The 17563-nt window shown below is 37.4% G+C and overlaps 1 protein-coding gene across 1 annotated transcript in view; it reads right to left on the reverse strand.

Moving 5' to 3' along the window:
- Dhx36 (DEAH-box helicase 36) overlaps positions 1 to 14698 on the reverse strand; it is a 43470-nt gene extending 28772 nt beyond the window's left edge. Inside the window, exons 1-9 of the mRNA XM_059265413.1 lie at positions 14377 to 14698; positions 11366 to 11490; positions 10030 to 10264; positions 6664 to 6702; positions 5289 to 5459; positions 4007 to 4086; positions 2981 to 3055; positions 2540 to 2706; positions 1020 to 1101 (exon numbers count right to left, since the gene is read on the reverse strand). Of these exons, the coding sequence (XP_059121396.1) occupies positions 1020 to 1101; positions 2540 to 2706; positions 2981 to 3055; positions 4007 to 4086; positions 5289 to 5459; positions 6664 to 6702; positions 10030 to 10264; positions 11366 to 11490; positions 14377 to 14604 (1202 nt within the window). The 5' untranslated portion in view covers positions 14605 to 14698. The remainder of the gene's footprint in view (positions 1 to 1019; positions 1102 to 2539; positions 2707 to 2980; positions 3056 to 4006; positions 4087 to 5288; positions 5460 to 6663; positions 6703 to 10029; positions 10265 to 11365; positions 11491 to 14376) is intronic.
- Positions 14699 to 17563: the final 2865 nt, after the last annotated feature.

A 17563-nucleotide genomic window follows, 5' to 3' on the forward strand; every position in this document is an offset into this window, starting at 1 on the left:
ATCCTAACACCCATATGAAAGTCCAACAGAGCTGACAGTAAACCACTTGTACAGAAGAATGAGAAGACATCAGGGTAAGGCTCACAAAAGCTGGCTGTGTCAGGGAGGAGGTACAAAATGTGTCATTCAGCACACAGAGTAAGTTATTGCCATACAGCTTGATAAAGACTATCCTTTCAGATTTACAGTCTAGAAGACTAGGAAGACGACTATCATTAGGCATAAGATATACTTGGCAAGACACATTGTTTGTTTTCCTTGTGCTGGTGGAAAGCTGGCAGTAAACAAATGTAAGACAATGGTTTTGGCTTGAAAACTCTGGATGTAAGGTGTCTTCTGGGTTCGCTCCTGGTTAAAGAACTGATTTAGAGTTTAGAAGTACTATAGTCTCGAAGCTACAGTATTCAGACAAGAGAAAAGATAAAACTATGGTCAGACAAACAGACAAGATTATACAACGAAATATTAAAAGCTGGAAATAGTCGGGCATGGTATTAGATACCTTTAATCCCAGCACTGAAGAGGTAAAGGCAAGACAATCTGAGTTCAAGGCTAGCCTGGTCCACATGGTGACCAGGCTAGCCAAAGCTATCTAGTAAGATCCTGTTTAAAAGAAACAAACAACAAACCACCTGGGACAAGCACAAGAACTGTAGTAGGAAGCCTTGTTTAAAAGGCGGGCAGCAATAGAAGCTAGAAAAGAATGGAACCAGACTGGAGAACAGGAGAGAGGGTCAGGCAGTGCAGACAGATAACCAGACCTTGTGCCCAAGAATCTCTAAAAACACCAGTTCCTGGCTACCTAACCATACTTGGAAATATCATTACGTAAAATAGAGGATGAAGGACAATTCTGGATTTTTTAAGAAATCAAGTTATTTTCATTTGCAGCCAAGTTTAGTAATCCATGATAAATGGATTTAGGAGGATTCTGTCAATGATGAATTATAAGAATAAATCTGACATGAGAAAAGTGATATATTAGTATTTTTTAACTGATTTTACTGCCTAATGTTTACCTTATTTTTTCAATGATATCTTCCAAAAGATATTCCACAACTGGAAAAGTAAAACCAGGTATATGTATCATTGGACAGTTACCTATAATGGTAGATAAAAATATAATCATGACTTTGTATTCAATGTTCAAAATTAAAAATCAACATATTAAAACTAAGAAAGTACAATATTCTTAACCCAAGGAACAGTTCTGCACTACATCCTCTACTTTTCCCACTCGATTTAAAAAAAAAGAAAGAAAAAAATCTAGTTTTAATAGATATTTTACTTCTACAAGCTGTATAAAGTGCTCATAATTCTAAAAAATAACATTGAATACTAAACAGAGGCATTTTAGGTTTAACTCAAAATATATTTAAAAAAATCTATTACCCAAGACTGAAAACTGATGAGTCCTAGTGTTACTGACAAACTAGATAAAAAAGCATTATTCTTTGTGGCACAGAGAACGGGGGTTTATAGAAAGTTAAAACAGGAACGAATTAACTATTAAACTGTTTCCATATTAAGCTTACTAACAGATTATCTCTGCCACTGAAGTGCTATTTGTCTCCCATAACAAGCAAATCAAGCACACAATAAACAAACACCAAGCAGCACCAGAGGTCAGAGGGCCTGAGCTACTATCCCTGCAGTGTATCTCACCTGCATAAAACTGAGTTATTCATATCAAGTCTAGGTGCCTTATTAACAATCAGAAAGACAATACCTTCCCCAACTATATCATAATGCTAAGAAGAATGAACTGGGATGTATTTTACAGGCATTTTTAAAAACTAAAAATAATTAAGTATGCTGATACCATATTTCAATTTCTTGTCCTTCCCCCAAATATTTGTTATTATTATAAGGAGGAAAGACACTGAAGAGTTATTCTACAGAATATACTTTTCCAAGCAGTCAAATCTAGTTTCAGAATCTTTGCTAATTATGCAATGATAATCCCTGTTAATTATACAACCTTGGATAAGTTATTTAACAGTTCTGAGGCTGCACTGTCATTTACAAAACTGAAGCAATATCAGTACATTTTACAAGAAATAGTGAAGACAGACTTCTAACTACTACCCAGCACACTGAAATCGCTAAGTGAGCACTGATATCATTAGCAAACTGTCAACCTAGCCTGTGGCAGTACATAAATGCTACAGAAGATCTGCATGCACAGAAAAAAAAAAAAAAAAAAAGGTTATAAAAAATTTTCATTCCTGTGGTTTGATTTCAATGATGCTATCTCACTGTCTGGTGATAACACTAAGAAACTAGCTATCTGCATAGTGGAAGAGAAATGATGCTACCATTTAAAAAAACAGGAAACAGGCTTGAGCCTTTTATCTAGGAAACTAGAAAACACAGTTAAAATACAATAAATTAGTAGATATTCAATTTTATTATATCCAGTACTCTGTGTGTGTGTGTGTGTGTGTGTGTGTGTGTGTGTGTGTGTGTATATTGCTTTGAAGTTAAATTTACTGGTTTTCTGATACCTGTTCTAGCATAATTATCAAATTTTACTCACCAAAATATTCTGAAAATTTCTCAGCATTCAACGTTGCACTCATCAGTATTACTTTCAGGTCAGATCGAAAATTGAGAAGATCTTTAATAACAGTCATTAAAACATCTGACTGTAGGTTCCTTTCATGAATTTCATCAAGCACAATATGGCTAACACTGGACAAACGCCTAGAAGACAAGTGTGAAATGTGTAACTGAGCTGAAAACTGAAAACAACCCTTTTAACAACACAGTCCTGTTTAATACTTACACCTTTGGCTATGCGTGAAGTGTCTGTGTTTATGTAACTTTGGGGAGGGGTGAGAAAGTCTCCCACAGCCAAGGCCGGACTTGAATTTCTCAGCCTCCTGCTTTCATCTCTCAAATGCTGGGGTTACAAGCTTAAGCTAGCATACTCAGTTCCTTGCTAATACTTTTTATTTCTTTACTGAAAAATACTCACGAGTCTGACTGGAGCCACTGAAGAATGATTCCTGTTGTGCAATATAAGATAGAACCCTGTTTCCTTGGCAACCGACTGTGAACAAAGATACAAGTTATTAATTCTTGGTTTTCTTCTCTAAGAAAGTACTGAGTACCACAAAAGTTTGAGAAAAATCTTTATATTTATTTTTTAGTTATAACAACATCTACCACGATGAAGTAATAGGAAATACTACCCTTAAGTTTACTTTGATATTAAAATTTTTTCTTTTTTACAGATATAACCTTTAACATTCAAAGACTGAATGAACTTATGGACCCTAAGTTTCTAGTTTGGTAAACAGAATTCTCTGCATTTAAACAGATCAAGCAATTTGAGTCCTAGGAAAGGACCAAAGAAATTCAGCAGAGAAAGATAATAGAGTTAATGACATACATAGCAATAAATAGAATCTATCAAACGGTAGACAAGTGGTATCAAAAGGTGTAAGACACCAGTTCATTTAACTGGAATAACGATCCACTATTAAAACACTATTTCTAATCATTCCTTAATGTGAAAGCTCATGTTTAAAATGGTACTTTCAGGGTTCAGACATGAGTTTATGATAGCAAGCCAACTAATACTGAAACTGCTTTAAACATTAATTCTAGGGGAGCTCATTTTCTAATCTTCTACCACCTACAAGGAACAGGTTCTTTACTTCTCAATTAATTCTGTTCGCTTGTCCTTCAATAACTCATGAAAAGGCCTGTGGACCTTGCCTTCAAGCCTGTGGACCCTAGTTCAATCCCCAAGATCTATATGGAAGATAGAACTGACTCCTGCAAGTTGTCATCTCTCTCTCACATACACACACACACACACACACACACACACACAAACACACACACACACACACACAAACAAATGTAATTTAAAATATGTAAAGTGTCAATTCTAATAACAAGAATCAACATAAAAGAGGGGGGAAAAAAACTCATCCAACGTTTCACTAAAAATCTACCTGTATACAAAAAGAGAACCAAAGTGAACAGTGTTTACCTCTGGAGACGAATCTGGTATCCAGTGCTATTACCATTGCCACAAGACTCGGCCCTTTCTGCGGCTACTCTCTCAGCAACCTTTAATTGAAAACACAGTGGTAAATAAAATACAAATTTCTTCAGACAAATGCACTTAACTGTCATGAAAATCTGAAGTTGTTAAAACGTATTTGAGGCCAGGCAACGGTGGCGCACACACCTTTAATCCCAGCACTCGGGAGGCAGAGGCAGGCGGATCTCTGTGAGTTTGAGGCCAGCCTGGTCTACAGAGTGAGAAACCCTGTCTCGGAAAAATTAATTATTATAAAAATTAAAAAGTATTTGATTTTGAAATGAGGTTAGAAACTAGACCCTTAGTAATGTCTGACATACCTAAGACCATGTGGTGTTTTCTTTGAGCATGGTATACTACCAGCTTCTTTTTTATTTCTCATTTATCTGTAGAAAGACCTTTAAGACCAAATTCTTTCTCAGTTCATCACTATTTCCAAAACATCTTTTCATGAGATTCTCTGACTAACTACTTTCTTTTAGAATTATCTACAATAGTTGGAGACCGCAGTCCAAACTTGAAAATTGTAATTTGAAATGAAGAACACATTGATAATTTCTATTTATTCTTCTATTTATCGTTCTTTTATGTGTAGCTGAGACTGGTGTCTAACTCCTGGTCCTTAGCTGGTTGTTTTCAAAAGCTGAAGTGAAATTTAATTATAATCACTGCTGACTTCTATCACTTCCTGCAATGTTGGCCTAACAGATTATCTATCCGAAACCACTAGGACAACAAAAGAGACATCTGAAACAATGTTTTATTTTCACGTTAATGTTTCCTCTGAGGAGCTTCATTCAAAACTCGGTCAATAGAACTATAGCTTCAAATAAAAAACAAGGCTTCCCATTTCACCACTATTCATGTCTTTAAACGCTGAGGAACAGACCACTGAATGAACACTGAGTAAGCCTAATGGTAAAAATTAAAGCAGCTTTAAAGAAGACTGTTTCAGCATCTCGTCAATTCTAAAAACATTTTATTGGCTTTTCAGTTTTTAGATTTGTATTGGAACTAATTTGAGTTCGTGAGCATCTACTATTGATGAAGGAGACGTCAGCCATTCTTTAAGTATTCATTATCAAGTATTTGCCAATTAAGCATCTGCTCTCCTAAGAACAATTCCTAAGTATAATAAAGAATCATTGCAAACCTTAAAAGCCATTAAGTTCAATCACAATTCCTTAGAGGAGAGAGAGAGAATGTTCACAAGTGAGAGTGTACTTACTGAAATAGCACTAATTCTTCTTGGTTGCGTACACACGATTCTGCAGGCAGAGCCTTTTCCTCTCTCAATGTAGTCATCCAAGATGAACTGCGTGACCTGAGTGGTTTTGCCACAGCCGGTTTCACCACTTACTACTGTTACCTGATGGTTATTGATTAAATTTACCAGCTCCTAGTTCAAAAGAGAAAGTAAGTGAAGAACAGCACATACTGACTTAAGTCTCAAAAAAATATTTAAAGTTCTCTCCAACTGAAGGTAAGTAAAGACAAATTAAATAAAAAATTATGTATCTAGGAAAATCTTAGAAGAAATAACATTTTAAAATTTTTAGGTACATACTAATACTGTTCATACTAACAATTCACTGTATTAACAAAACCATCACCCTACTACTTTAAGAATGTTAGATATTCTAATATAAAACGTACATTTAAATTTTTCCTATCTAGTCTAACAATGTATATCATGAGAACATGTTTCAAGTTTAAACACTAAAACAGTTGTAAACATTTGATCCTCAAACCCCACGGCTTCTGTATCTGCAGAACTAAAACACAGATGAAAAGTTTTTGAAGAAGCTATTATACCTATACTGAACTTGTCATAATTCCCTAAACAATACAGTGCATAACTATACTGCATTTACATATAGAGGTATTGTGGGTAATCTAGAGACGATTTAAACTATACAGAAGAACATATATAGCTTATAAGAAAATATAACACAATTTTATATAAAGTACTTGAACATCTGAGGGTTGTGGTACCCAAATAAAATCCTCACAGACACTGAGGACTATGCTCAGTACTGGAATGTAATTCATTCATTTAACCAGTAATTCCTGGTTGCCAATAATATCAGCAGGTGTTGTTCCAAGTTAAGAGATACAGAATAAACTAAAGAGACCCTGAACTCAGGAACTTACATTAGACTAGGAGGGGACACACAGAGAAGTCAGGTGGCAATAAGTGCTATGAAAAGCAAAGAAAAAGAAATAAGGTTGGGAGGACAGAGCCAGATAAAGGACTGTGCTATTCTACGTAGGAGGTGTGTGATGAAATGGGACCAATCCATTAAAACACTATTCTTGGTAGTTCCTCAATTTAATTCAAGTGCTTGGGCTTGAGCTAAGAGCAACACAATCTTCCAGACACACATATGGAAATTCTACTTTTTAAACTCAAGAATTTAACAGTCTTTGGAAAAAATATCAGAAAACTGCTTCGTATCTTTTTAAGAATTCTAAAGCATTCAGTTAACTTCCTTAGAGGAGAAAGTTCAATAACTTTTATTTTTTCTCAATGTGGAGCTTCTTTTAAAAAATATGGCTAACTTTTGTACAAATCAAATTCAAAAGCACAAAGCATTTTTTACCTTTTGCATTCCATATGAAGGCAGCTTTTTTCTGAAACACTGAAATTTAAACAAAAACCATTCTCAAAATAAACATCATCAAATTATAATCAGAATAGATTATAGGTAAAAGTGTTAGACAAATATTTTCATTATTTATAGTGTATATGAAATACCATGACTTAAACAAAATTAATTACAAAATATTTACTAGAGGTTAGTTTTACATTTACTTCAAGGTTAGAAAATGCTACATGACCCATCACCTAGTAATATAGTAACAACCTATAAATTCTTGTATCACTTTATTCTCTTTCTATCCTATATGGTCATCATAGATGATTTCTACATCATTCTTTCCCCTATTCATACACTGTTTACTAATGCAATAGGCGCTGGAGCAGATCCAATGATTATAGAAAATTTAGTATTTCATTTCAGAATTGTAATTTTTATTAGTCAATTTCTGGGCATCAACACCTCATGGGTTTTATTTCATAGGGTTGCCACAGAGTTCACTGATAAGTCTTTATATATATATATATATGTAACAGTTTTTAATACAAAGAGCTTGATAAATTTACAATTTGGTAATAGTAAGTGGAATATCAAAAAGAACAAATTATTTGATTGATGTGAATTTTCTTGTGAATTTTCAAAACTATTCTGGAACCCTATACTCATACTAAGAAGTACTAGAATTTATATTCAATTAGATACATCCTGTAACATGAAAAAAATCTTCAGCAGTATAGAAACAAGGCAGTTTTAACATCCTTCTTATTGAAAAACAACTTTTAATTTAAAAACTAGTATTAAAACATGCAAATTAAAACTGGAACTGTTCTAAGTAATCAAGGACATTATTACCACACTTGTGGTAAGGTTATTTTTTTTTTCAGTACCATAAATAGGACAGTCAATGTATTGGATTAACATGAGCTTAGGGTTAGAAGTTATAAAGTCACTACACATTTCTTAAAAATTTCTTTTACAGCTTTTAATTACTTAAAAGTTATTTCATAATATCAAAAAATACTAATACACAATATCATCAAATGTCACCCTAATGTATAAACTATTACACTGCCTTGCAAACTATAATGCACAGTCCCTTTCGATGAATGTAATTCAGATTCAGAAACCCTGTTTCAGAAATTAAGACAGAAGAAGAAATCCAATGTCCATCACATCTGTCCTCTGCAAATGCATGCCTGTATACAACACACACACACACACACACACACACACACACACACACACACACACACACACACTGCATCACCAAGAAGTATTAAACTGGTTTTTAGGGGTAAGGTTTGAAAGATGACTCAGCTATTAAGAAAGCTTCTTGCTCTTCCAGAGGACCTAAATTCGGTTTGAAGCACCCAGATTGTTGACCAGCTAGCTACCTGTCACTCCAACTCAAGAGAATACAATGCCCTCTTTTAGCCTCCATGGGCACCTGCACTCACAAGCACATTAACTACACCACCTTTGCTGCTGCTTCCTCCACCACCACATAAGCACGCACACACACTCTCTCTCTCTTTCTCTCTAATAAATAATAAATCTTCACGACATTTTTTAGAACAGGAAGATTTCTCCTATTGATAAATATTGAGAAATACTCCAATACTGATAAAGTGCTTGCCTTGCCAGCATGAAGACCTGAGTTTAATCCCCAAAACCAACAAGAAGCCAGCTGTGGTGTGTTAGCATTAGGGAAGCAAGAACAGGCAGATCACTGGGCTTACTGACCAGCCAACCTAGATTACTTGATGAACTCCAAAAGAGTGGGAGACCCTTTTTCAAAAAACAAAACATCCAAGGTGGGTGATTTCTAAGGACTGACACCTCTGGCTTCCATATGTACATATCTGCGCCCCCCCACCCCCCGCCACCAACTAAAAAGCTGAATTTTAAATATAACTAAATTTTAATAGAAATTAATATATCATATGTACTGTAACATTTATTAGTGACTGGGAAAGAGGAAGATTATTTTTTTAGGCTAGAACAGTCACCCATCTGAATTTTGTGCCTTATAGAAGCAGAGAGAGACAGTAACCGATTTTTGTTCATAATGTAAAAGTTCTTTCAGCCAAAAGATTCTGAATTAATTCACCTCGTTAAGTCTCACCAGTGTTCAAATAATATTGCTCTTCATGGGCATCAAACAGCTACGCAATTTGGACCCTGGATAACCTCAGCTAACCTATTCTAATAGGAAAGTCAACCTTTGATCAATGCAGCCAATGGGTTAATACTTTCTCACAGATTTGACAGTGTGCCTTCTCAAAAACAGCAATACATATTTATAAGATATGGACCCCAGAATACCCTTGATATTTCTCTAAATATGTATGTATGCACATTTGAAGATTTTATCACATCTACATCTAGAACACCCATAAATCATACAGTTTTACATTTTGACTGAAGGGAGGGATTTTAAATAGTTTGTCCTACACAAATAATAATTCGTACAACCTTAGTCTCGTTGCAGCAGTACACTTAAATGCTGGTAAATATAAAATGGATCAGCTAGCTTTTGAAAACTTAAATTTTATCATCTATAAAAGGAAGGAGTTCCAAGCTGAAAGAAACTTCACAATTCTATTTGTTTGGATTCAGGATTTGTCACTAGACTGGCCTACAAAAATGGGTTCCCAATGGCATTAGCATTCTCAACACATATGCATCTGTGAATAAGATACAACACCATAGGTTGTATGGAATTTCCACCCCGCTTTTCTCTGCCACCAAAGAAAGTCCTCCCACAGAGGTGTCTTATTGAGTAATCACACTCAACCGTACCAAGCACTTAACTTTCAACCATAAACCCACTTCTGTGGTGATATATTGTGTACCCTAATAAAATTTGCCTGAAGATCAGAGAACATAACAAGCCACTACACTAAACACAGATGTCAGGCAGTGGTGACACACACATTTAATCCTAGCACTCAGGAGGTGGAGATCCTTCTGGATCTCTGAGTTCAAATCCACCCTCAGTCTTAGGAGAGAAACAGAGCCAGGCAGTGGTGGCAAACCACTTAGGGATCACACGCCTTTAATCCCAGCACTAAGAAGGAAGTGATATGGCTGGGTGGAAAAGGTAGGTAAGGCCTGAGGAGACAGGAAACAGCCCTTTTCGGCTGGAGCTCTGGCAGCTGAGGCTTTTTTCAGCTAAAGCCTTTTCAGGCTGAGGAGTCCTAGAGGAAAGAGGTGGCTGTGGTTTGTTCCTTTGTCTCTCTGATCTTTCAGCATTAACCTCAATATTTGGCTCCAGGTTTTTTATTAAAAGATCTATTAGATTTCGAGCTACACACTTCTCTCAAGGGAGGGATGAGAATGACTGATTCTCCATTTGCTTTCTATTACCTGCATCTCTATATACCGAGGGTCCGTTTTTTTCTTTTGTAAATCTTCCAATAATTGCTGGTCTAAGCCTACATTTGGCTCATTTTCTTGCAATAAGTACTCAGAATCTCTGTCAATGTATGATTTGTCTGTGATCCTAAATGTCTTTTTTTCTTGGTTCAGCGATTTCTTTTCCTGGTTGTCCAACTTCTTCTCTGAGTTAATTTTTTTCTCCTTAGACACTTCAGTACCATACCTATAAGCACACAACAAAGAGCAAAAGGACCAGATGAAGAGCTAATCAGGGCCTGGAACAAAACAAGGCATTATATTCTCCAAACACTTCAAAATCTCCAACACTAAAGCAATACAATGCAATTATGATATATGCTTAGATTCTTATAACACATTCAGACTTTTCCCTATTTTTACATGAATTATCACCAGAAAATTAATTCCCTGAGGTACTTAAATTAAAACCCACACAATTATCATTCATCCTTTGCAGTCATTTCTACTGTTTTGCTTTTCGTGTCAAGGATTTGGTTTATTTTACGACTTTTTTCTGCCTGCTGTCCTTTCTGAGATGTAAATGGAAACCTACATTGCTCAGTCCCCAAAATACTTCTAATTTTCCTTATAAATAATATGGTTTTTGCAACCTTCTGAAACAGCAGCAGTTTAACTTTATATACACCTGCCCCATATGGGAACAGAAAATGACAAGTAGGAAACACAAGTAACAATATCTCACACCAAATACCCACTCCTGACATTTATGAAATATGCTATCTGAAATTTTCCTTTCCTATAGAGTCAGGTGTAGTGGCACACACCTTTAATCCCAGCACTCAGGAGGAAGAGGCAGGCAATCTCTGAGTTCAAGGCTACCCTGGTCTACAGAGTGAGTTCCAGACAGCCAGGGCCACACAGAAAAAATCCAGTCGCAAAAAAATAAAATAAATGTTTTCTTTCTTCAAATCTATCGCGCCACACTTAAAAAGACTCTTGAAGACTAAATTTAACTTAGTGAAAAGACTAAAGATGATAGCTTTGTCTTTTTTTGGTTTTGCTTTGTCTAGCCAATGCTATAACAAAATTTTTTACTCTTTGCTATTCTTTAATATTAATAGCAAACCTTTTTTTTTTTTTGTTTTTGTTTTGTTTTGTTTTTCGAGACAGGGTTTCTCTGTGTAGCTTTGAGCCTTTCCTGGGACTCACTTGGTAGCCCAGGCTGGCCTCGAACTCACAGAAATCCGCCTGGCTCTGCCTCCCGAGTGCTGGGATTAAAGGCGTGCGCCACCACCGCCCGCTCTCTTTGCTATTCTTTATGAGAACATTTTTTTTTTTATTTTACCCATGATCCTCAGGAGCAAACCAGGATATCTGTGCTTCTGAATCTTTATCATTCTTAGCTTGGACAGAATTCAGCAGCTGCACAATTTGCTCTTCTCGCCGTTCATCCATGTGTACTACAGCTCTCTATTTTGTCAAAAAGAAAAATCGTATCTGTTAATACAAACATGAATACATTACATCTAAAATGAAAAATTAAGTTAAGTAATATTATATTCAAATACATATAAGAAAGTCACAGTTACCCACACTTACCCTCTAACCTAATCTCACTTCCTAGGCCAAATTCATGGCAACATTTTTGTGTGCCTTTCTAGACCTTTTTGCTTAACACGTGTCTATAAAATCAGCTCTAAAGATGGCCAGCAAGGAGAGCATGTTTGTCTTATGCTCTCAGGCCCCAAACAGAAAATAAGTGGTCATTAACGCCCAATTTCTTCACCAAGCATACAAAGTAAAAGCATCCCTTCAATTTCCCCACTCCTAAAGTAAATGTTCTAGTTTTCTTTCTTCCCAACAAACCTGCTGGCAAATGCTCCATTTCTTCATCCTTTCATTTCTTGACACCCATCTCCAGAGTTGGCTTTCATAAGATCTTTATGACACCCATGCATTGCCTGCCACTATCAATTTATATACTCTTCTTCCCACCTCTAGATATTCTACCTTTGATTTTCTTTTCCAGCCTTCTCTTCCTCTAATTCTCAGTGATGCATATTTTACAGACCAGTAACACAGCATCATTTGGAAGCCTGTTAGCCAAGTAGACTCTCTCAGGCCCCATCTCAGTCACACACTTTAACAAGGTATCAGGTGAATCCCATGCATATATTCAAGTTTGAGAAACACCACATGTGGACTTCAGAACTAGGCGTTCTTTTCATTATGTACCCTCACTTCAATAATATCCATGGGCCCTTGCACTACCAAATGCTAACTCTATTCAAAGATTTCTCTAGGTCAGTGGTTCTCAACCCATGTGTCATGACCTCTTGGAGTCAAAAAACCCTTTCACAGAGGTCATCCAAGACCATCAAAAAACACACAAATATTTATATTACGATTCCTAACAGTAACAAAATTAGTTATGAAGTAGCAACGAAAATAATTTTATGGTTGGGGTCATCACAACATGAGGAACTGTGTTAAAGGGTCAAAGCATTAGGAAGGTTGAGAACCACTGCTCCACATTATCAGAGCCATCCTGAAATCCTCACTTACATGCCCAATATCAAACTCTATCTTTTAGGATTCTTTCATTTGAATAAACAGTCCATATTCTCTATATAATAACACTGTATTCTGTCTATGGCACCTAGTACACTTATCTCTGTAAATTAGGTACTACATATGATGAACATAGTGACTAAGATACCAGCTCATAAAAATTAAGTTTTCCATATATATCTGTTGAAAGAACAATGAGGCTCCATTGCAGTACTTTCATTTTGTAAGTAGAAGCCTTTTTTTTTTTTTTAATGTAAAAGCAACGGAAATTTAGAGTACAACCATAACAAGCTGAAAGTGGTGAAAGGAAGAATTACACAACTGAAAATAATTTAAAGAGCAGAAATAAAATATGTTAATGAAGACCATGATGCTATCAGACTCAGAGCTTCAGCTCAGAATGATCAACTCAAGGAGGTATGTTAAACCCATATTCCCATGATTCCTAGAAAAGAGCAATGACCATGGCTTCAGTGACCAAGTTGGGAAGTAAAGAACAAAACGATCTAAAGATCCTTTTAAGAGAGAAAACATGGGGCAGGGGTGGGGGTGGGGTGGAGGGGTGCACTATAACTCAAAGAGTAGTTTAGAGGCTATGGAAAGAAAACAAACACTGGGTCGGACCCATAATTGTTGTAGAGATAAGCAAGAAAGCAGAGCAAACAGATTTGCCCAAACGAATGAGAAAAGTCAATGTTCAGTTCCACCCGGCAATTGACTAAATGGCACTGACATTTGCTAAAATGGAAATTTGGGGATGCGGTTGGAGTCAAGAGTTTCACTAATAAAAGCCCAGCCCTGAGGTACGCACACATGAAATCCCAGCACTTGGGTCAACCTGCACTATATAGCATTAATATCCAGTTGCACAAGTTAAGTGCACCCTTTACATATATAAGGAAAAAAATAACTTTCACTTATTGAACTTACTTGTTTAGGTGTTTCTTTCTCCCTATTAAATTGCAAAGGTGTTCCCCATAGCAGCATTCAAAAATCACGTGTGAAAAAGGGTCCAAAAAAAAAGGTTTTTTTCCAAAAAGAAGAATGTAATAAAGTATTAAGATAAATTTTAAAAGCCCCAAGAAAGCTTCTATGAAAATGAGATGGTTAAGGGGGAAATGAATAAAATGGGTTATGTTTTAATTACCTCTCTATTTAATTACCTACCTATTATAAAAGGCACTTTTCATTAAGTCACTAAACTGCCATCCCAAATGCTTCTGTGCAATGATTTATTTATATTTCATTAGAACAGGTCATTCAATGATGCTTCCTATACTAGAGATCTTCACGATACAAATCAAACTGACAATCCCCTGATGAGATTGGCCAAATACTGCCCTACAGAATCTTCTTTCCAGGACGTTAAGTTTCCGTCTTAAAGAGGAGCTACTAATCAACAGAAAATTCAGATACAGAAACGAAAGGGAGGAGGAGAAAGACAAGCATGTGACTCACTTTAACGCTAATACCATTAGCTCAACTACTTTGCTCCAGGCAAAGAACTTAAAAGTGACAGTAAGTTTTCTAAAGGAAATGATGGCATCCCTCATACAGTCTGCTTCGGCTGGAATCTGAATTTAGCATTCATCCCCCGTTCGCAAGTCCTTAAGCAGGGCATGCACCGGGGCTGCAGCAGTGATGGCTTGGGTTAGGAAGCGCAGCCCGTCGAGCAACCGGGCACCCGTTACCGGAGGCTCGGCAGAGGCTGCACCTAGCTCGAGCAAACGCCAGCCAAGGGTCAGGGTCGGCGGGGGCAAACACGTCCCACCTCGACCTCCATACCTCCTGCCTCTCGGCCTCCTTGTTCTTCTGCGTCTGCTTCTTGGCGTACCACAGGCCGATCTCGCGACCCTTGAGGTGTCCGGGATGCCGTCCCCGGCCACCGCGGCCTCCTCCGCCTCCTCCGCCGCCGCCCGGGCCCCGGCTCCCTCCGCCGCCGCCGCCAGAGCCCTGGCCGGAGCCTCGCGGCCCCGCGTCGCGGCTCCAGCTCTGATGGTAGTCGTAGCTCATTGTCCCGGCAAGAGCACCAGCCCGAGCCAAACGCAACCGCTGAAAATGGCGTCCGGGCCCGGAAGCGGGCGCACATTCGCGTCTGCCTTGCTTCCGGCGCCCAGCGCGAGAGGGCGGGCCGTTGAGTGTCACAAGCAGGCATTTCCGGTGACGTCACGAACGGATAAGGCGGATTGCGTGGTTCACGTTGAGGTTTTGTGTCCTGGTTCTCCAAGGATGCTTAGATGCAGGGAGGGCGGGGAGGGGACGGCAGCGTTTTTAACCTAGCCTGAAAAAGTGTGGAAGTTTGAGTGAACTTTCATTCCTTTGGTAAAACGTAGAATTTGTTTGCAAAGCCGTTTATAGTAAATACATACCTAACAAAATCGTGGGCCAATGTGTATTCTCCTCAAAGACCGAAGAAGTTCGTCATCTGTCTTAGAAACTGCCTGGCACCTCTTTCAGTCATATAAGTATACACGCGAATCTGCCTTCTTTAAAGAATCTTCATTACGGGAACTGGGGTGTCAGCTTAGTTGGTAAGAGTGTTTGCTTGGCATGAAGGAAGCCCTGGTTTCAATCCAAAGCACAGTATAAATGGTGTTGTGATGCAGACCTGTAGTCTCAGCAATCAGGAGGTGGAAACAAAGGGATCAGAAGTTTAATGTCATCCTTGACTGCATAATGAATTTGAGGCCAGCCTAGGATACCTGTGTCTAATAATGAGTAATAATTATGGTCATTATTTACTATCTTACCTATAGCATAAAATAAGCATATGTCTTTGGAGTCAAGGCAGAACTCTTGAGAAATTTAAATCACCGTTGAAGATTCGCAAGTTGATTTGAAGCCATATGCTGCTTATTAACAAGGCTAGTCAGTGCTTGGTGCCACCTATTACAAAGTAATAAAGTAATTGAGCCATGAGGTCTTAATTATCACCAAAGTTTCTCTAATTTGTTTAGACCTTTGAGTTAAAGGTGACAGAGATACTTGGCCAAAAACAAAAACCACAAAATGGCAGATATATATGAGTTTTTAATTGCTTGGTTGTTTTCTTTGAAGGGAAGAATACACACACACACACACACACACACACAGAGAGAGAGAGAGAGAGAGAGAGAGAGAGAGAGAGAGAGAGAGAGAGAGAGAGACTTAGAAAGAGAAATGCTATACTAACAGGAAGTAATACAGAATAATCCACTGTAGCCTAAAAGTTTTCTGAATAACTGCATTTGAGTTCCTGAAATCTCTTATTATGAAAAGGCAGAACCTCCCAAATTTCATTCCCCAAAACGTGGTTGTTTGTCTGTGTTCTGCATAGTACTTAAATCATCTCTTTGTTCATTGTATGTATGTTCTGTGGGCCCCAGCTTCCAAACTCAAGTTTGTAACCCTATCCGAGGTCATGTAACTGAATGTCAGGGCTGTGAAAACTTTGGCAGCAAAGAAAGTTTTCTGATCATGCAACACTTAAAAAATTAATTTGAAGCCAGACAGTGGTGGCGCACGCCGTTAATCCCAGTGCTCAGGAAGCAGAGGCAGGTGGATCTCTGTGAGTTCGAGGCCAGCCTGAGCTACAGAGTGAGTTCCAGGAAAGGCACAAAGCTACACAGAGAAACCCTGTTGAGTTTCAGGAAAGGTGCAAAGCTACATAGAAAGACCCTGTCTCGAAAAAACAAAAACAAAACAAAATTAATTTGAAATCAAGCAGGTAAGTAAGGCAGGGTGTTTTTGTTATACCAGCCCATGTTACATTATGCAGCTTCACTGTGGCTTTGATTTGGAATATCAACTTGCACACACTGTGATGTGCATACAATCACTATGCACTGTAGCAAACATTATCTGAAATACCTGGGTTCAGTCAAGACTGTTGTATGCTATGAACTGTAGTGTTCTTAAAATACATAAAAGTAAGCTGCTATATAGAAAAATGATGGTTTAATTGTGGAAAAACAATACTTGCTATTTTCATTCCTTAGCACTAATTATTATATAATATGCTATATATTATATAGCACATTATTATATCTTTGGACTGTAATGTGCTGGAATGTTTGATTTTTAAAATTTCTGTTTAAATTGCCAATCTGAGTTTCATTAAAAAAATAATTAGATGAATTTGGCTTGGGATAACACAGTTACCAACAATTTTGGAAATAATTCTAAATACACTTCTGTCATCTTGTACTGTGTATTTATGTGAAACAGTGTTTATAAAGTCAAAACATTGATAACTCTAGAAAACACTGAAAATGCTGTACATCTAGCAGTGAAGTTTTATTTATATAAAAGTAAACTAGCACACCTATCTCATCTGTACACATACTTGATTTTGTCATTAATAAATGGTAAAAGTATATTATTGCAAAAAATTGGCTGTTTTGTCTTGTTTTCTTTTTCTTTTTCTTTTTTTTCTAGACAGCATTTCTCGGTGTAGTTTTGGTGCCTGTCCTGGATCTCACTCTGTAGACCAGGCTGGCCTCAAACTCACAGAGATCTGCCTGCCTCTGCCTCCCAAGTGCTGGGATTAAAGGCATGTGCTACCACTGCCCAGCTTGTCTTGTTTTCTTGAGACAATGTCTCATATAGCCCATACCTGTCTGGAACTTGCCACAGAGCCAGAGAATGACTTTAAGCTCTTGATCCTCCTGTCCTTACCTACCAACATGCACTACCATGCCCAAATCAAGGAATTGTTTTAAGATAAAGTTCTTTATTATTTCTTAGTGGTGTTCCATTTGTTTACCTACTCTGTATACCTACATACCCAAAATTACAAAAAAACATTTCCTGAGCAGAAAAGGATTGTGAGTGGAAAAGGTTTAAGAGGCTGTGCAGCAAGCTTCCTGTCCTTTACTTCCTGTGTCTCTTAGTTCATCAGAACAGGTACGATGGCTTTGCAGTGTTTGTGTTCAAGTAGCCATTATTTAACTTAATAAGGACTCCTTCCCATAATTATCACCATAGTAATTGT

The sequence above is a fragment of the Peromyscus eremicus genome, chromosome 6, assembly GCF_949786415.1.
Source record: "Peromyscus eremicus chromosome 6, PerEre_H2_v1, whole genome shotgun sequence".
In the NCBI taxonomy this organism is placed as follows: domain Eukaryota; kingdom Metazoa; phylum Chordata; class Mammalia; order Rodentia; family Cricetidae; genus Peromyscus; species Peromyscus eremicus.